General features: G+C 36.3%; 1 protein-coding gene across 1 annotated transcript; it reads left to right on the top strand.

Annotated features, from left to right (window-relative positions):
- The first annotated feature begins 615 nt into the window (after window positions 1–615).
- LOC106649030 lies at window positions 616–15,565 on the top strand. Its single transcript, XM_023463511.1, has 3 exons — window positions 616–713; window positions 14,900–15,138; window positions 15,354–15,565. The coding sequence occupies exons 1-3, from the start codon at window positions 616–618 to the stop codon at window positions 15,563–15,565; spliced, it is 549 nt and encodes a 182-aa protein (XP_023319279.1).
- Window positions 15,566–21,717: the final 6,152 nt, after the last annotated feature.

The following is a 21,717-nucleotide window of genomic DNA, read 5'->3' as shown; positions in this document are numbered from 1 at the left end:
TCGTACAGGAAGTGTAGGAAATGAAACCAATAACTCAAAACTTCGTGGTGAGAACTTTTTTTATTTTTCAAATCAAGCCTTTCGTGTCGCTCAAATCGAAGTAGTCTGCCTCGGCCTCGTCACCAGCACCGCTATCGTCTCTCGTTGCCATGGAGATTTCTGTCGCTCGATGTATTCTTTTCTTTTTCATTGAAATTAATTCGAATATATCATATTTAGATATTCAATCTTCGAGCTCTCTTAGTCACATCATTGACCGAAATTATCCCTGATGCAACTGCGTACCATATGCCCCTTTTAGACTTATTTTCATGCATATGGCTGCATTATTTTACTTGCCGAGTTGGCCAAGCTAAAATAATGCGTACGCTATACCTTCGCAGAAGTTTGCGAATATTAATCCCTTTCGAAGACATCCCGATTGTGCAAATGTCAAAGCGCGGTGGCGAACTTTCACTTGAAACTCCTATAGTTTAATAAGTGACAACATACTCGACCTTGCACTAATGCACCAAAGCGAATAATGATGAATTCCCGGCAGGGCACGGCATGAGTAGTTCGAAGAGGCTCGAAGATTAATTCATTAACGGTGAGAAAATTGTGCAGAATGAAAAAATGACTATCATTAACCTGGTTATGGGGGTCTGTGTACCCTGGATCATCGTTTATTTCCTCTCAACGACCTACCTAGTAGTAGAAGTCCTGTGGGAGAGGTAAGTAAATATTTTTTTCATTAATTTAATATTAAATTCGTATTCTCCTGGTAACTCTTGGACGGTGCGGTGCTCAAGTACTCGCGAGCTTTTTGATCAATAAACTTGATTCTCCTCAATTTTCTTGTTTGTTGTTTTTACTTCACCGTCCCTCGAGCGACTCATAACGACCTCATGAGTCAGAGTTGTCCACTCATCACGGTACTCATGTACTGCGTAGTACACAATGATTCGCGTCTTAAGAGGGCTGTATACCCCAGAGAAAACCCGAAGTTGAATGTGGCGGAGCCAAGCAGAATATTAGCTGAACCACAAGTATATTTCTGTTTTATCACGAGCCCAGGGCCGTAGCTATGAGATCGATGTGCAGTGGTTGCCTGGACCGCGGAGCTCTAATATGTGGCATTTCACGAAAACTTCATTTTTAAGGATTTTTTTTAAATAGTGTAGATCAAAAGATCAAGAAATTTTCCATCGATATAGACATTTTTCAGAGAGGCAATTTTTTATTTTAACGAGATATAGCGAGAGAAAGAAAAAAAAACGTGGTTTTTTGTTCGGCTGGTGGCGTCCGACCGCCTGCGCGAGCGAAAAAACCACGTTTTTTCTTCCTTTTCTCGCTATATCTCGTTAAAATCAAAAATCGCCTCTCTGAAAAATGTCTATATCGATGGAAAATTTCTTGATCTTTTTTTTTTTTATGGGGAGGGCGTGGGCAGGGTAAACCCTTGCACCATTGGCCCTTCCGAACTCTGGCATGATTCCCACCGGAACCATCGTTAGATATTACTTCAGTGGGTGCCTTTTAGCAGTGCTGCTGCATCGACGTATTTGATCATTTCCCTACATCCCCCATCCACCGCACGCCAAGGCGCAGTGATCAGGGGTTCAGGAACCGTGTCAACTCGTTGGTGATTCCCCGCTCGCCCCGCGGAGCCCTCATCCAGCGTCATTCCCGCCTTCCGGAGCCGTCTTTGTCGGTGTTCTCCCTTGTGCTGATGTTCCTTCTTCGGTACGTTCGTCAGAACTTCACCGTGAGCTGGACTAGTTCCGTCCTTGTGAGGGTGGTCCCGGTCTCACGCCCGACACCATCCAGCATCTCCGCTTCTTGCGAGCACCTCTCGCTTTTTCTGGCTTTCCTCCATGATGAGTGGAAACTCCGTCGGTCAGCGCCAGCACTAGAAGTTCTGATATCGGGCTCCATCCCTAAGGATTCAAACTTGGAGCCGAGGGGTCAGTGCTCTTCCTTGTGTTGACGCTTTTCCTCCTGAATGATGCACTCCGTTGTCCAACATCAGAACTAGGAGTTCTGGCTTTCGGGCTCCATCTTGCGGGAATTTTTCTCAACTTGGGCCGCAGGGTGATTGGAGGATATTTCACCACCCTCCAGGAGGCTGCCTACAGCCGTGGACCTACAGTTTATAGTGGAATCCGAACCACTTCGGGCTCGGGCTCGACCTCACCGAGCGAAAAATCACGAATGAAATTTCCTTCAGTGGGGATCGAACCCGCTCCCTCAGCACAGCGTTGGTTTAGCAGATAGATGGCCCAACGCCTCTACCCACTAGACCAACGGAGGCTGTCGTGTGTGTGTGTGTGTGTGTGTTTTTTTTTTTTTTTTTTTTTTCTACTCCACCCCATTCGGACACTCACCGGTATCCGCCGTTAGGCATTGCGTCGGTGAGGCCGGGGTTAGTTGAGCATTTCTGCTACTTCTGTTAGTCGTTGTTTTTCATACATCCCCCATCCGTCGCATAGTGATATGCGACGATTAGGGGTTCAGGGACTCATCTTTTTCTACTTGGTGAACCTCCGATCCTGCACGCTGCCATCGTCGATTGTCGTATCCCCTTTTTTCAGAACCGTCTGCGTGGTCACACATTGCTGGCATCTCCTCCTGAGTTGGACATCTTCTTTAGAACTCGCTGTCTAGTGCCATCTTGTGAGTGTGGTTCTCGCTTCTGCAGCCGATGGCAAGTCCACCGCTTTGCTCTGTCGGCTACATCTTGTGAGTGCGGTTCTTGCTTCCGGCGCTACGCTGTGAGTCTCCGTGAGTTTTTGAACTCCTCCTTTTCTGTCGTCGTCTTGTGAGTGTGGTTCTCGCTTCAGGCGCCATCATGCGCTCCACCAGAGCCTTGGCTCTCGCATCCGGCGCCCTCTTGTGAGTGTAGTTCTCGCTTCCGACTTCATCATGGGAGTGGTGTGCTCCATCTATTGCCAGCATTGTGAGTCCTCGACTCGGGCTCCTACTTGTGGTTGTCCTATCGCTTCCAGCTCGCACAGTGATCGAGGTTTTTTACCGCTTCGGAGGCTGATGACATGGCCCGGGTCCTCTTTTTGAGTGGTACGCGCTCCACCTCAGGCACAGGCTCGACCACACCACGCGAAAAAACGAACCTCGAAAATTCGTCCGGTGGGGATCGAACCCACGCCCTACGGCGTACCTTGTATCAGCAGGCAAGAACTATATATATACCCACTGAGCCAAGGAGGCCGATTGTGTGTGTGCGTTGCGTTTTTCTTTCTTCTGCTTAAATTGTATGAATTCGCGAGGTTGAATACGCGATTGTAACGTCATACGAAGTATGGCGCTACATAATACAGTCAGTGAAAGAAACAAAGATCGATGTGGCGATCCTGTGTGACAAACGCAGACCTGGAATCCCTCAGTAGAAATTAACTTATTTGTTTTGGCTGCAGGGATGAAAAAGGTTAGTTTCGGTTAGGGTAGCATGAAATAGTATATTACGTGCCTAGGAAGCGAAAAAGTGGAAAGCCTCAGAGCACTTTTATTATATATATATATTTATTATATTTTTATCATATTTTATTATATTTCCAATTTATTATATTATGTAACATAATATATTAGTATGAACTGAATTAGGTTTAATTGATGAAAAGATATACATAAAGTTTTTGAAATAAATTTTTTTTATAGTTCATATTTGATAAAACTAGAATAACTGTACCGCCTTAATTTGGGGAAAAATTACTTATTTAATCATAAGGACTAATTAAAAACATAAATAGACCTGAATGATAAAGCAAATGATATTGCCATTTTTAGTATCTATAACATACAAAGTTTTTGGACTTATATTATTTGTGAATTCGTAAAAATTAGAGTAGTACACTAACTTACTTGGCTGCACGTTTCGAAATTTAATGCGATTGTCGGGCCACCCGTTAGTACAAAAAGTCTCATTTCTTTTGCCATAAACAGTACAATCATTGATCTAATATAAGGTGGGTAGTTTTGCCAACCGATGAAATAACTATTAAATGCGAAAACAATTATTTATTTAACTATATTAATTGATGAATAGAATAAATAATCCTATAACTTTTGAACGAGAAAATCTTCACTTGCGTTACTTAATAATTGACCAGGAATGCATGAAATAATTAGAGTTAAAGCTGCGCAACAGAATCCACAAAACATTTTCAAGGCTTCTGCTTTATTTGTTTCCATCAAAATCATAGCCTAATTAGAAAATTTTAAACAATAATTTTAGTATGATTTTCAGATAGAATTGGAAATTGAAACTAGTTAAGTGAAAAATAGTAGATTATGTGCCTATAGAAAAATCACTTGTTTATTAGCTGTGGCTTTCTATAGACATAATTTGCAAATTTTCTCTCCTTTCGTATGATGCAATTAGATCGTTAGAAAAATTTTTTCTCGTTTTAAATCGGCTTTAACGCATATCCGTTATTATTTAAATGCTATTAATTTCCAAAAACTTAAAATGAATACTTCTAAGCTATAGTAATAATTAACCTAGAGTGTCCAACTTGTGCCTTGTGAAATTTCTTTCACGTGTGCGCTTTTTAAAAAACCTGCATATGTTTTGCGTGCAATACTTTACAGACTATGATGAGTAAAAATAACAAACCTAATCATATATTTTTGCATCCCCTGCTTTGACTTTGCATAATTACTTTCAATTTGCCATTTGCAGATGTACAAATATTAAGGTACTCACCATTTAGTGTTCAAGGCTTAAAGTTATAATATCGTGTTTAAAGTGATCAAACCTGGTCTCATTTTTTGAAAGAATAAAATTTTGATTTTCAGGTGATTTACTTGAAAATAATTTGAACTGATTTTATACTATAGAAATAAATATTGTGAAGAAGTTTTAGGGTGCAATTAATTTCGTTTTAATTTTCGCCGAAGTAAGAAAGGCGGGACGATTAATCACATGACCGATCAAAAAATGTTCTATCGAGATTTTATTTACAAAAGAAGAAAATTTCAAATCTTAAAGCTAGTTTACCCAAGCTGCACTTATAACGAGGTTTAAAAAGCTGGTGACTACTGCCACAAGCATGATAGGATTAACGATGCCATTTAATGTTTCAAACAAACTACAATGTAAAAAGATGCTTTAATACAGAAAAAATAAAATATGCAGTGAAATTTCTCTATAGTGGACACTTTGATTAGCGGACACTATTCGAGGTTTTTAGAGTGTCCACTATAGAGAGATTTCACTGTATTAGGGTCAAAATAATACTTTTTACAAAACCGGGCGCACGTATGTTCCTGATCTGGATGCGCTTTTGGTATATTACAGTTAAAATGTACCTTCTAGAATTTTTTCAGATTTTTAAATTGCTTCAGGGTTTCAGAATAAATATAAATAAAAAATTAACTTTTATACGGGTGATGGGGGGAAGGAGCGGGGAAGGGTCTAAAACCTTGGTTTTGGCACTTTTTTACCATTTACTTTAACATACCAAAATCGCGTCCAGATCGGTCCCGTACGTGTGCACGGTTTTGTAAAAAAGAATTATTTTGACCCATTAGTAAAAATAACTTACCGTATACATTGATGATGTTTACGAATGACTTCTTTCATGTTTTTATACAAATGTACACAAGCTTTTTTTCTATTTTGTTTAATTGCACGTCCATATTCCTGATCTATTTTTTTTAGGTAATATCTGTTGAAAAGTATAAATAAATTGACCAAATAATCTGTATAGGTCAAAATAACACTTTTTTAAATTTTCATCCGCACGTATGTCACCGATATTGACGCTAGTTTTATATGTTATTGTACATGATAAATAAGTACCAAAACCAAAATGTTGGATCCTCCCCCTCCTACCACACTCCTCTCCTATAAATGTCCATTTTCTATCTATATTTTTTCTGAGGCCTTTTAAATAATCCAAACCACCTTGAATTTTTTGAGTGCTTCAGGGCTTCTGATGGGCTCCAATAACATACCAAAAGCTCGTCAAGATCGGTGACTTGCACGCGGACGAAAATTTAAAAAAGTATTATATTGACCCATATATGAGCGCGTCCAGCATAAGTCGGCCACCCCGCCCGATTACGGCATTTTTGGTTGAAAGTGTTGTATGTTTAGCTCGCTCTGAAACGTTTACCAAGAGTCAGAAAAAAAATCCAAACCCATGGATCGATAGATTTTTTCCTCCTCTTTCTGGTGTAACTTAAAAAATTCTTAAAAATTGATTTTGGGGTTAAAACTCGACTTGAATGTTTAAGTCGATTTATCCAAAAAATGTATCTTCCGATTTCAAAATAAACTGCACCAATCGAAAGAGGAGGCAAAAATCCATCGAAAACGATGTCATCCAGGATGGAGAAATGATAAGAAGTATTAAAGATATCGAGATGAATAGCGCGGGACGGCGCGCGCGGGCCTGTTTTTCGTGCGCCAGCGGCGGCACACGCGCGGCGCCGTGTCTTTGTCTTTTCGACTCGCTCGTAATCGCTTAAAAAATGCTGGAAAAATAATGTTAACACGTAATTCGATAGATTTTTTTCTCCTCTTTCTGATGGTGTCATTGAAAAAATTCCCAAAAATTTTTTTCATAGTCAAAACTTGACTTGAATTTTGAAGTCAATATTTCTTCAAGTATTTCCATTTTGACCTCAAAATTAACATTGACAATCGAAAGAAGAGGAAAAAATCTATCGATTTACTTGTTTAAATTATTTTTCCAGCCTTTTTTTAACGATTCAAAAAGACAAAGACAGGAAAAGAGGTCCGCGCTCGCCGTCCCGCGCTATTCATCTCGATATCTTTAATACTTCTTATCATTTCTCCATCCTGGAAAACATCGTTTTCGATAGATTTTTGCCTCCTCTTTCGATTGGTGCAGTTTATTTTGAAATCGGAGGATACATTTTTTGGATAAATCGACTTAAACATTCAAGTCGAGTTTTAACCTCAAAATCAATTTTTAAGAATTTTTTAAGTTACACCACTAGAAAGAGGAGGAAAAAATCTATCGACCCATGGATTTGGATGTTTTTTCTGGCTTTTGGTAAACGTTTTAGAGCGAGCTAAACATACGACACTTTCGACCAAAAATTCCGTAATGGAGCGGGGTGGCCGACTTATGCTGGACGCGCTTATATAAAAAAAATATAATATTAAAAATTTCACAAAGACATTCATCCCATAAAGTGTTAATTTAAACTAAATACACATTGAAAAAAAAGGAGCCGAAATGATGAAGAAATGCATCTGTCGTTTCATATAATGTTAACTACTTTGGCTTCAAAACAGATAAAAATGACTGGAACATCTGGTAAACGATCTAGGCTGATACAGGCGCAAGTACTATGGTTTTCTATGAAGTTTTCACAATTGCTTCAAAATTTCTTTACGATTGTGATTCCCAACATGCATATTCAAGACTAAAATGAACAACATTTTAAATAATAAAATATGAGTACTCACTGTAAATTATGTAATTCACCAATAATATTTGCAATAGCAAAACATAACAATGTATTTAAGGCACCAACTAAAACACTAAATACATTTGAACTACAGAAATGTAGAGTGAAAATTTGATAAAAATATTTATTTTCGTCGATTAAAAAATTGGTGTGCAATGGTAAATTTTTATCCGTAATTTGAGCATTTTTATATATCCAGCTTGAAAATATTGGTACGCATACTGTTGCAACCACGAAACCATTGCCAAGTATAATTATTGACACTATAATTAAAAAGATACAATATACATGATTATAAACTGTATCAAGAAATATCATAGCATCATTGCTTCATAAAAGCATCACATATAAACGTTAATAAATCGACGGCGCTTATGAAAAAAAAACACATAACATCGAAATGCCGTGAAGAAAACACACCTCTTTGAAACACCATGAAATTTTCTACGCGATTCGTTTAATCGTGATTTGATGAGAAGTTTATGGCATTTTACAAGTATGTTTTTTTTCACAAACATGTAATTTTTAATTTTCAAGATTATTATATTGTAAGAGAAATTATTACAATTGGTGCAAGAAAAAGTGCTTTCACAATTAAGGTTGATGATTCCATTAGGATAAAAAAATTGAAAAGTTCGTTTTATTGTCATATGATCTAATGACATATAACTTTTAGAGCCTATAAATTACATTTATTTTACCTGCTATCAATTGAGACAAGTATTCCATAATTTTTATTATTTTTATTTTCGTTTGTTTTTCTGTAAAATCACTACAAAACCATATATGGCTCACTGATTGCATCATGTCAAGCATCTGAAAAGTTTATACATCTTTAGATTTAAGAAAATTTCATTGTGCAATAATATTATGCAATTATAGATTCAATAAATCATATCAATTAAAATTATAGCAAAACATTTTTTTAATTTCTCACAAAGCATACTAGAAACCTCACACGAACTAGTGCGACCAATCTTGCACTATTTTTATTATTGAAATATTAATTTACCTTATTTTCTTTAAAAATCAATATTGCATAACAAATTTGTATTGCTGTCAAATATATGAATTCAAATAAACTCTGTGTCAAAACAATACTGCTAATACTATCCTTTTGAACTTCTAAAACAAACGTTACAACCTATTTTGGGAATAAAATTTATGAATATATTAGCATCAATAATGGGTGCAAACTTTATAAAATAATTACTAAGCCAGCGATCGGGATTAAAAGTAATGAACTAATAATAAATCTGCCAATTTTTTGAACATTTTGGTTTTGTTGTGGATGTAAAAACGTAGCTTGAATAATTATTGAACTAAGCTTGGAAATACAATAATCAAGGAATTTATTAAGATTCTCTTTACTTTTAATATCACTGTTTGATTCAAATAGCATTTTCGCGTGAATTGATGAGCGAAAATATTATTAGTTTCAATTTAAAAAGTTAGCTTCACTGGTCGTTTCGCTTGCAGTATTTATTTCAAAACAAAAAGAAAAAGAGTAATCCCAAGTACTTATAGTTCGAAGGCTTATAGCTACCACATTTACATAAATATACTATTTATTTTTCAAAGCAGTTCAGGGACGTTTTTGATTGTTTTTAAAAATACAAATTTAATGTCATAAGCAATCATTTATGATTAAATAAATGTGCAAAGTTATTTCAAAAGTAGCTACATTATGCATGTTATACAAGTTCATGTTAAATCATTTATGGGGATACACGTGTGTTAAATTATGTACTATCTTATGAATTGAAAAACATGAAAATAAAATGTTATTATTAAATTTTTCCTTTTTTATTTAAAATTATATTTTTTAAGAAGTTTCATATCAGAAAATATGTTTCTTATACCTCTTATTATTTAAATTAGTCTAGGATGCATCCATAATGACTTATGATTTCAAAACTGTGCTGCGTGAATTTATAGAATATTTTTGACTACAGGAAAACTCCGTTATTCGCGGGGGTTCGGTTCCAAAAAAGTACCGCGAATACCGAAGCATTGTTCTTATGGGAAAAGCGGGATTCGGTTCCTCGTCCGGCTGAAATGTCAATATACATATTAGTAAAAAAATTTTTATGAGAAAAAATTGAAGTTTTGATCAATCTTTTTTTATTTTGTAGTAAAATATTAACTCAAACTTTTTTGTTTTGCTCTGCGCAATAGATCTTTGTACAAATTTAAAAATTGAAATTGTCTAAATTGAAGGCTTCGAGTTATGATTGGATCGTAAGTCAGCAAAAATATTTCCAATTACTTTCGCAGTAAGAACAGGCTCGGGCTCTTCCGGTAAAAGGTTGTTCCATTCATTATTCAAAGTTATATTTTTGATCATTCTCCAACTTTCATTAACAATAGATATTGAGTGAGCGATATTAAAATTTTTCCAAACAATTTAACATAAGTTAGTTTAACATAATCTTCAGAAGCATCTAAAATTTTGATTTTTTCCACCAAATTCAGCACTTTTTTATTCCATTAGCTAACAATTCTCTTATTGCCATATTAGATGCTTATTTTTATTGGAAACCAACGGGCGAGTCATAATTAAAAAAATTAAAAAAAATTTTTTTTTAATTTATGCGCGAAAAAAAGGTTATAACTTTGAACAAAGAAACCGCGAATACGGAAACAAAATACCGCGAATACTGAAGTGAGGTCACAAACAGGGTTACCGCGAATACGCAAAATCGCGAATACCGAATCCGCAAATAACGGGGTTTTCCTGTACTTGTAACCACGCGGATCATGAAATTTTTCTAATAACATCCTCCTACGCTTAAGGAGGCTCGAGCGAAAATCTTTTTCTGACAGATATGTCTGAAACTTCGCGAATTTACTCCTTTCATTTATACACATCGATCGCAACAAAAAAAGTATGGGTCAACACGCTTATTTAAGAGATAAATCCATGTAAAGTTGGTCGATTTAACATGGGTCTTATGGAAGCATCTTCATGATTTACCGTTCTTTAATCGTTCACGATTAAAGTACGTAACAGATATTGATGAAAAACTATGGCAAGAAAGAAAAAATTATAAGCTTTCGAATGATGCAACAAAAAAGGGGGGTCAACACATTAATTAATACAATATTTTAATGTAAAGAGTCGAAATCGTGAGGTTACAATGTTTTGCACGATGCGGCCACTGCACGCAAAATGGCGCGACCCGCGTGTTCGACTATGTATAAAGTGTAAACACTATAACCGTAGCAGACGTGCGCACTAGGCGCGACGCAACCGCGGTCAATGCGTAGATGCAAGAGGCACCACGCGTAGAGCGCACAAAAGCAGGACAGCTACACGCGCTCGAGCCTCCTTAAGGGGGCACACCTGTGTTTATGCTTATAAATGAAAAACATGAAATTAAGGATTACTATTAAAATTTTTTGTTTCTGATGTAATAATATGTTTTTATAGGTCCTTTTACAACAAAAATATGTCTGTAGTTCCTCTTATTATTGAAAATCATCCATCAAACATGTATATTGACTTGTGATTTCTAAGTCATTGACCGCATAATTTTGAATGCAATTTTTCCCCAATCCAGATCTTTACTGTCTCAAAAGTTTTGTAATATAATTTTTTTCTACTTAAGTGTAGCAGAATTTAAATAAAAGGCTTGGAAAATATTTTTCATTCTAAAGTACAAAAAAAAAAAACAAAAATAGCTATTTTAATAATGCTTATTGCTATATTTGGAGATTAGTAGATTAAAAAAATAACTAAATAAAAAGTCTGCTACACTTAAGTGGAAAAGAATTTTATTACAAAACTTTTGAGACAGCAGGATCCGGATTGATGAAAAATTGCATTCAAAATTATGCAATCAATGACTTAGAAATCACAAGTCAATATACATGTTTGATGGATGATTTTCAATAATAAGAGGAACTACAGACATATTTTTTGATGTAAAAGGACCTATAAAAACATATTTTTACATCAGAAACAAAAAATTTTAATAGTAATCTTTAATTTTCATGTTTTTCATTTATAGGCATGAACACAAGTGTGTCCCCTGAAGGAAACACACCGGTGTTATATCTTGTGAATTAAAAATGTCTGAGTACCACAGGCAGAATCAGCGCGGGCCTGCACTACACTTTCCACGACCTGCGCGAACATAGATAGTAATGCACTTGTTTGTATACCGTCGCCTTATGCGCACTTATGACTAATAAACCTTGTTTATTTTTTATGAAGAATTCAAATTTGTTAAAAATCATATTCATAACCTAAAAACCCATTAAGAATCAAAAACAGCATAAAAGTCCAATAATAAATTTGTTCATATCTATCGGTTATATGCATTAAATTTTACATAAAAAATCATTTTTCAACAATTGCTTCCTCATAGAGGAAGTCCTGTGATAGGCTTGAAATCGAGATTTTGAACCAGACGTTGTCGGACAATTTGGTTTACATATTTGGGAACTACATTGAATTACCAACAAAACAAATGTCTGTATGAGTTTTTGTTTTCTCGGCCTTTTGGCTAACATAGAAGTGATGGTCGTGATCGTCTGGTAGTTAGGACTCTAGACAGTGAATCGAAATTTAAAGATACGAATTTTCACGTTAATAACCGATGCCTTTTATTAATATTATTTTTTATAAGGAAGCTCTTTAATAATAAATTGGCAGCGGTTTTTTTTCATGTTCCCGCTAAGAAGCAGCAAAATTTGAAAAATTTAATACCAACTTTGAGCTCCTGTAGGTCTATGAGGGATAGACCTAGAGTCATATTTATGTTAATAAAAGTACATAATTAGTTTCAATTTCATTTTTTCAACTATCACGGTTGGCGGGATGTAGCCCATTTGTATTAGATATTTTAGCGTTCTACAGAACAAATTCAATATATAGTTACATTTAAAAATGTTTAAGGGTACACACCAGTGTTAAATCTTGTGAATAATAAAAGATGAAAATGAAATGTTAATAGTACTTTATGATATAAGTGTCCCCATGGCAAGAGTATCGTACGACATTTTAAAGTACTGTACTAACAAGGAGACCTTCTCACCTTCGGGTCAGGGATTTGCTCCAAAATTTTTTTGGGGTCTCCTGGTACCCCACACTGAAGCTTTCTGTGCTTAGTTTGATCTCACGGGCCTTAGGGCCCATTTTTTAGAGGCTTTTCCACATTATAAAAACATCTTTGTTATTTTCCATATCGATGTAGAAGTACTTAAACGAAAAAGTGCAACGATAAAAAGTTTTTTAATTTTTCAAAGAATCTGCTTGAATTTTTTCAGAATTTTTGGGACCATCTATCACTTAATTCAAGAGGCCCAAATTGGACGCTTTTTTAATAGATTTTAGGACTTTTTAAAGAGAGTGGTAGATGGTCCCGAAAATTCTGAAAAAATTCAAGCAGATACTTTGAAAAATTTTAAGACTTGTGATAGTTGCATTTTTTCGTTTAAGTACTTCTATATCGATATAGAAAATAACAAAGATTTTTTCATAATGTGGAAAATCCTCTAAAAAATGGGCCCTAAGGCCCATGAGATCAAACTAAGCACAGAGAGCTTCAGTATAGGGTACCAGGAGACCCCTAAAAAATTTTGGAGCAAATCCATGACCCGAAGGTGAGAAGGTCTCCTTGTAAGTTTACATTTATGCCCCTTTTCCCTGCAACGTCCTTCGACGAATAGCCTACGCCAAGACAACCCGCCCATTCCGCGCTCTGACTTAACGCGCCTACAAGCACCGATCCGGCCTACAAGACGCATCGTTGAAATATTCAAAATAAAAAATATTTTAAAATCAAAAAATATATCTCGCTGTCTTACTTGTACATATTTTCTAACTTGTAGTTCTAGCGTATAACTTACATGCTCGAACGACCGTTACATCTCGAGACGTTCTATTACTTTTCACACCTTTCACCAAGCCATGTGTTCACCGATAAAAACAGATTTCGACATCGAACAATCTCGATCTTTTTACATGTAGTTCTGATGAATAATGTTTTAAACTAAAATTATACCACCATGTAGTAGTAATTATTACTAAATACTAATTGTTGAGACGAGTACATCGATACCAAACTCAACCGCTTCCACAGTTAGATTCACTATAATAGCGGACTCAAGAGTCGCCGGATTATTTCATTATGATATATTAAACATTGTTTTAACTATGAAAATATCATAAACGTAAATTAATAACAACCACCAGAGTAAATAAACAAATAACATAAAACGTTATTTGCTACATTTTTGTCGCCGTTTGACAGACCTACTCAATATTATCAATTAAACATTTGCGACCCGAAAGAATTTTATTATGTGGGACCTCTTGTACTCACGCTGATTTCTCCGAGGAGGTTCTGGGCCTTCCGCCGGGTTTGGGCCGAGCTGTTGGCCCCAGCGACTCACCTTTCGAATCGGCCGAGGAAATCTCAATTTGTCGCGAACTCCGCGAAAATCCTTGTAATTTTGCAATATTGCTCTACGCGCTGAAAAGAGGGAGTCTAGGGAATTTACAACAAAATAACGAATTAATAATGACTCGCGAGATTCAATTTCAAAAATCTAGTCACTTTATTTCACTTTTAACATTGGCCACCAGGTGCGCTGGTGGCGTTCTTGTTTGCCTTCCGTGGCCGAACCTTTGCTCCGCAGCAATAGGTTACGTCGTGACTCTCTTATTTTACTTGGCCAAAATGGCCGTCGCTACGTACGCGTGGTCGAACGAGCTCGGCCGACGCGCGCGTGCTTCGCTCGTCGACCTGTAGCCACGTGGCTACTCCGCGAGACCGCGTCTACGCCGCGCCGTACACCTGCGGGTTATCCTAATTATGCAACACGGCAGTGTGCCGTCGATTCGCACACACACACTGAGCTTGCCGCCGCTGCGGTGACTCTCACACGCACACACACAATCTCGATACACGCGCGAGCACGATGACGCAATCGTGCACACGGCCAAGCGACCGACCACCTAAATAATCTTAAGGAGGTTCGATAGCACTTTCAAGGGGCAGGCGGGGCGAGGGGGTCGCCTATGCTTATACACGGGCGCGAAGCAGTGATACCAACTCATGGGAACAAAATATGATGAGCAAAAAACTAACTATATATCAAGAAAATTGATATTTTAGGATGAAAATTGTTCTTATTATTTATTATTTTATTCATACCGAACATATATTTTATGAAATTATCATGAAATTTGATAAAAAAATATCATCATTTATGACGAGGAAATCTGTCAACAGCGCGTTCCCACAGTATGTACCAACTTATTATGCGTGTGACGGGTGGCCTTACTATTGGGGTAGAAAATTCCTTCAGTCACCTGTTGATGTGTTCTTTAGTTGTAAAAAATGGATAAATTACCGAGGTATAAAGGTAAAGTAAGGAGTAAAAAGCAATACGAACGACGTATGCGTATAATTGAGAGTACAAAGCTTCGCCATTCTCGCAATAGTAACTCGAAAGAGCCAGAAGACTTTGCGCATGTGATTGAGGGCCGTCGAGTGATTGAGTTTGGGGTTATGGCAGCATGTATGTACTGCAAATCTTGCAAAAAAGATCTGTCTCTGGTGAATATACAAGGTGAAAAACGTGTGGGATTAACGTCAATTTTATCTGTTCGATGTAAAGAATGCTTTGACATCACTTCTGTGCCTACTGGAAAAATTCACTCTAGTTCATCAGGATCTACAAGTAAATTATGCGACGCAAACTCAAAAGCCGCTCTAGGTACGTAGTGTTTCTTGTAACTCTTTTTATACTATTTCTTTACTGAATTGATATCATACATGAATTTATTTTTTATACTTATGTATATCATTAAAGCTATGTGAAGGAGATATGATTTAATTGAAAATAATTAATAGTCAATGATATAACATTTATTTTTGATTGTTTTATGATTGCAGGTGCTCTCCATGCAGGGTTTGGACATACAACATTAAACAAATGGTTGTATACTATGAACATTCCAAGTATGACCAGTACAACTTTTAAGAAGTATGAGAGAGAAGTAGGACCTGTCGTGGAGTCCACAGCAAAAGAAAGTTGTTTAGAAGCATGCGAAGAAGAAAGGCAATTGACTCTTGCTCGCTTAAAGGAAGATGAAGCAAATTTGTAAGTTTGTAATCTGTGTTATTGTGTTTATGTGTACTGTGTTATTGTGTCTGTGTTTATGTTTATGTGTACAATGTATTAAAAAAAATGTAGACATCCTGAACGATGTAAAAAAAAATCATGTATTAAATTTTTATGGACAAATTGAATCAAGACTAATTATTTAATATTATAAATGTATTTTATAACAGCTGAAATGTTTTTATTTTTCCTTAGACTCCGACTACCTCTTCAATGTTCTACAATTTCTTCAACATCTTCTAATACTCTGTCTGCACCATCTTTAAATCCCAGCTTCACACTGCATAATTCTACAGAAAAAGTAGATGAAAATGGCAATGAGATAGTTTCAATATCAGCGAGCTTCGACCAGGGCTGGAATACGCGCTCAAATGGATATGTGTACGATAGCTTGAGTGGCACAGGACACATGATAGGAAAAGAGTCAGGAAAAGTTATCGAATATTCAACAAGAAATCGCAAATGTCGCATGTGTGATGCAGGTCATGATCCAAACGATCATGACTGCAGGCTCAATTACTATGGCACAGCTAAGGCTATGGAATCTGATGTTGCTGTTCAATTAGTAACATCAAGCTCAGTTCTCAAAGAGAAAAACGTAGAAATTGGAGTGTTTATTGCTGATAATGACAGCTCTGACTTTAGTGCAATAAAAAAAGCAGCCAAACACAATGTGGTAAAGCAGGCTGATCGTAATCACACTGTCAAGGGTGTAAAAAATCTGCTGTATAAAGTAAAAGAAAATAAAAACAAGGATCCTGATCAAGAATTGACACATGAGACCATTGAATACTTACGTTATTCATTCAGTTGTGAAATAGGACGGAATGAAGGGAACTTGGAAGGACTGACAGCTGCCATAAAAAATATTCCAAATCATGTATTCAATATTCATGATAACTGCAATAGTCAATGGTGTCGCTATGAAAAAGATAAGGAAAATTTTGAATTTCGAAGAATCGGAAGTGGATTCAAAAATGCAGTTTTATTTGAAGAGTTAACAATTTTATTCGATAAATTATCTGGGAAAGCAGAGCTGTTTGTTTTTAATGGCTCTACTCAGAGTAATGAAAGTTTGAACAATATTATTGCCAGAAAAGCTCCTAAGGGCTTGTCTTATGGACAATCCGAGTCTTACGATTATAGAGTAGCTTGTGCAATTTTACAAAAAAACGAAGGGGAAAAATATGTGCAGAATGTCATGACTAATTGTAATTTGAGTCCTGGAAGTAACACCGCAAAGCATTGCGAACGCATCGAAAAGTCTGCTCAAATGAGAGCGAACATGGCAAAAACGTCAGCTGCCAAGCTTCGTCGGAACGAGCTAAGAAGAGATAGATCTCAACTTAAAAATAAACGTGAATGTATAGAAGGACAAACCTATGAAAGTAACATGGATTTAATGCAATCACATGCACCTGAAAATAACGATAATATTACTGAATTAGAATCACAATTTTATTGTGATGTTAATAGCGATTGTTATGCTTTAGTTTTTTTCGATACCGAAACAGGAGGTTTTCATATGAATGATGATGTATTGCAAATAGGACTCAAGTACAAAAAATTTGTATTTAATCGATATATCAAACCAACAAAATGTATTAATCCAAAGGCATCTGCGTCTAATGGTCTAACAAACGAATACGGTACTTTATATTTGCGAGGCGTTAGAATTGAATCATCACCTCTGAAAAAGGTTATTGAGGATATGCTTGTTTTTCTGAAAGAAATCGGCAAACCTTGTATACTAGTTGCTCATAATGCTAATTTTGATGCCCAAAGACTTTTAACAAAAATTAAATCATTATCAATGATTGAGGATTTTGATGAAATATTGATTGGTTTTACTGATACTTTGCCGTTATTTCATAAATCTTTCCCAGACCAAAAAAATTCAAAAAACGGATATAAATTAACTGTACTAGTCGAACTTTTTACTAATTTATCTACTAAAAATGCCCATGATGCGATAGAAGATGTATTATTCTTAGAAAAATTAGTGTATATGTATCTTAATTATAATGATCATATTGATAATTTAAAAACTGTTGATCATTATATGGAATCTCTAAAGAAAAAGGATAGAGTTTATATGCATATAAAATCGTTAGGTCCTTTAATGGGAATGATATCTAATGAAATGTTAAAAAGATTGGCTTCTGCCGGAATATGTTATAATATGTTAGTTGATGAGTTCCTAAAAGGAGAAGAAACTGTGATAAATTTACTTCAGAAACGAATCGATGGAAAATCTGAAGTAATGAAGAGTCCTAAAATAATAAATGATATATTGTTCTGTTTAAAACTTTTAATTGATTAATAATGTTCACCAATATTAAGAGTCATAAAATAATAAATTATACACTCGGCAACAAAATTATCGCAACAAAAAAATTCATCGAAATTTTGTCGATTTTCAAATGCTTCTATCTTGGGCTAGATTTATCGTATCGACACACTTTTTTTTTTAATTTCTTGGAAATTTTGTCCTCTTTAAATCCATATAAATTAAGATAAGATTTGAGTTAATGTTGAGTTACCAGTAGTATTTGAGCGTGACCCTAAAAATTACTGAAAAAAAATGACTGTTTGAACGTGTACCAGTACCACAGTGATTTTTTTATCGAAATCTAACATACACCATCGCAAAGTGCTCTTTTTAACGAGTAATTTAAAAAAAAAAGGACCTCTCTACGAGTTTTTTAACGCCCTATAGGTCGATTTGAAGATACCATTTAAAGTACGTAAAATCCCCCGTTTACCTGAAATCAAGACGATTTTCTGGGCATTTTGCGTACATAAACCGTACCTTCAAATCGATCTACAGGGCGTTAAAAAACTCGTAGAGAGGTCCTTTTTTTTAAATTACTCGTTAAAAAGAGCACTTTGCGATGGTGTATGTTAGATTTCGATAAAAAAATCACTGTGGTACTGGTACACGTTCAAACAGTCATTTTTTTTCAGTAATTTTTAGGGTCACGCTCAAATACTACTGGTAACTCAACATTAACTCAAATCTTATCTTAATTTATATGGATTTAAAGAGGACAAAATTTCCAAGAAATTAAAAAAAAAAGTGTGTCGATACGATAAATCTAGCCCAAGATAGAAGCATTTGAAAATCGACAAAATTTCGATGAATTTTTTTGTTGCGATAATTTTGTTGCCGAGTGTATATTGTACTGTTTCAAAGTTGAAAGATCAAATGTTGGAATACAATTTTCATCATTTTCAAGGTTCATAAGATCATAAATAAATCATTATACTGTTTAATAATTATAATAAAAAATGTTTAACTATAATGTTCACCATTAAATGTTTTTCTTATGAATAAACAATTCTAAATTTATATTTATTAAAACTGTTTTATTCGTAAACCCTTGTAAATAAATAATATTTTATAAGAAACGTGCATGTTTTTATCGTGTCCTTGCGCCTATATACTCGGCTAAACGCCGTATTTGCTTTGCGACGTTGCCATGTTTCTCGTATGTGTGATGGATCGCTCGATACATTGCATTAAAACGCTTGTAATTATATTGTTTATTGAGCATTCGGTGTTGTAAAACGGGTCGTTTTTTTTTTCAAAATGATCTATACCTTCTTGGCTTTCTAAAAAATAGTTTTTTTTTAATTTCTTAAGACTAATTCGTTTGCAAAATGCTTTTATTGTGGCATTGTCGTAAAATTCCCCATAAGACCCATGTATAAGACATCGTTTTTGATTTTTTTTTTCTCCAAAACTAGTTTGTGGATCAATCTAAGATTTTAACAGCATATTCATTTCTTATCAAAGATTGAAACAAAAAAGTTTCAGACATTTCTAAAGACATTAAGTTTACTATCGAACCTCCTTAAAGCTAACCTCTTCGCCGGCTCTTCAGTAGATGATGCCCTGGCAAAGTCCTTTGCTGTCGTGGCCTCCGTCGCCTGCACTCCGTGGCAAAATTCATGTGTCTTGGCATAGGTGGCTTTCGAGTTCGTATCGGCACCGCGTGTCTCGAGGCCAAAACTAGCCTCACTTTCTGGCGGTCGTCCTTGGCACTCACTGTGCTTCTCGCACGACACTCGCACTCGAAACGAACCTTTTTTTTTGTCGGCGAGCTCTTTGCTTTGAACCGAACTGCACTGTCGCGAACTGCTGTTGTTAGCGTAAAACGACTAAAACACAACGAAAAACAACTAACTTTTCCTCTGTTGGCTTCGCACGTGCACACTCTTGCTTGGCTCGTGGTAATCTGCCTTGCGTGGCGTTGTCTGCGGCGCAGTAGATTGCGCAGTAGTCACGTGACTCGGCTACTGCTCTTGTGCGGCCTGCGTGCTTCTGCTCGGCCTAGGCTCGTAAAATATCGAGATGCGGCTTGTTGTCTTGGCGTCGGTGTTGCGTCCTCGATCTGCTCCGCTCGTCTTCTTCTTGGCCTGAAACCTAGGCTACGAGAAAATACGCGAAATCATTCACTCGTGCATTCTCGCGACGAAGAGATCTCGCGTGGTGCTGGTGTACGGGCTGCCCTCGGTCAGGCGCGACGTTTGAGCTCGCAGGCATGTGCTTCGTCACACATTATATCAATTTATGCTAAACAAATTCGAAGCACAGTTGTTCAATACATCAAATTTATATTCAATTTTACAATTGTACATTATTGTATACGTATATTTAGTGTGACTAGAGATAATTTTAAAATATAAATTGCTAACGATTAATATCAACTCATACCTGAATTATACAATTAATTATTGCCTGCATAGTTAAGTATACGTGCGCATCAATTATATAAAATATTAATATCAATAATTGTCAACTAGCTAAGTATTTATTTAAGCTACATTGTTACAAAGTATATGAAAATTATTATTAACAATCATTTTGTATTTAACTATGTATCATGAGGTATCGTTCGAAAGGAAAATTTCCCTACAATCCTAATTTCCAACTCCCTTATTTTTACTAACTATAGTTTTCCAGCTTCTCCAATTTAAACATTTAAATTCTCCAACACCTCCTACTTTTTCCATCCCACTCCAGCCAGGCATGCCAATCGTATAAATGTGGGGGCCCTGGAGAGTATCAACAGCATTCGCGCACAGAGCATTCGCTCCCCATCAGCATTTGCTCACGCACTCTCTATATGGTCTTGAACAGGCAAAGATCTTTGTTCGGCATAAGAGTGATACTTCTCGTTCGACCTCCGAACAGATCACACCGTGGCTATCGCCTCTATCTTGAGCTAGCTACTTCCTTCCTAGCTGGACTTGTCCTAGCGTGGACTTGCCCTACCTACCTATCTACCTACTACCTACCTACCTACCTACCTACCTACCTACCTACCTACCTACCGACCAACAGACCTCTTTTATTATTTTATTTACCTTCAATAAACTTACCTTTTTAAACAATTTATTGGTTATTTTGCTGCATCGATAACTCTATTCAGCTGCTATCGACACATTGTCGTATGCGCAGAATAGTTATCTTACACCGTAATTCTATTCAGGAGCTATCGGTTTATTGCCGTATGCCCAGAGTAATTACTCCACCTTCTACAACAATTTTATTCAACTGCTAGCAGCATAAATGTTGTATGGGCAGAGTAGTTGTTGTAGCCCTACGCAATTCTATTCAGGAGCTACCGGTTTATTGCCGTATGCCCAGAGTAATCACTCTTCCTCCGACAGCAATTTTATTCAGCTGCTATCGACTTCGGTCGTATGCGCAGAATAGTTGCAGTACTTCCCAGTAATTATATTCAGGTGCCATCGGCTCACTGCCATATGCCCAGAATAGTCGCTTCCTCCGACAGAAATTTTATTCAGTCGCCATCGATTTCACATTGTATGCACAGAATAATTGCTGTTCCCATCAATAATATAATCCACCAACTGACAACACCCAACGTTGTAAACACAAACAACTATCTTCCTTACCGACAGGTGTGCTTGTACCAGCCGATAATCCTCGAGCAGGACAATACTGCACACGCTGCCGCCGCTCTAGCACGCTTAACTGTACACTTATAACCACGATAACTCGAAAGTGATCTAAGAGGCTAGTGGTTATTGGGCATTGCCTAGACCGTTAGATAAAGAGATCAACCGGCGTCATTACATCCCGATGCATAAGTTGCACTTATT

This window comes from Trichogramma pretiosum, unplaced genomic scaffold (genome assembly GCF_000599845.2).
Source record: "Trichogramma pretiosum strain Unisexual culture from Peru unplaced genomic scaffold, Tpre_2.0 scaffold110, whole genome shotgun sequence".
Classification (NCBI taxonomy): domain Eukaryota; kingdom Metazoa; phylum Arthropoda; class Insecta; order Hymenoptera; family Trichogrammatidae; genus Trichogramma; species Trichogramma pretiosum.
The sequence above is the reverse complement of the archived record's forward strand: the minus strand, read 5'-3'. Positions and strand labels throughout refer to the sequence as shown.

Coding starts and splice junctions, on each gene's coding strand:
- LOC106649030 (XM_023463511.1), top strand. CDS start 616: ATGACTATCATTAACCTGGTTATGGGGGTCTGTGTACCCTGGATCATC. Junction 714..14,899: donor GTAGAAGTCCTGTGGGAGAG/GTAAGTAAATAT, acceptor TTCTCGCAATAG/TAACTCGAAAGAGCCAGAAG. Junction 15,139..15,353: donor TAGTTCATCAGGATCTACAA/GTAAATTATGCG, acceptor TTATGATTGCAG/GTGCTCTCCATGCAGGGTTT.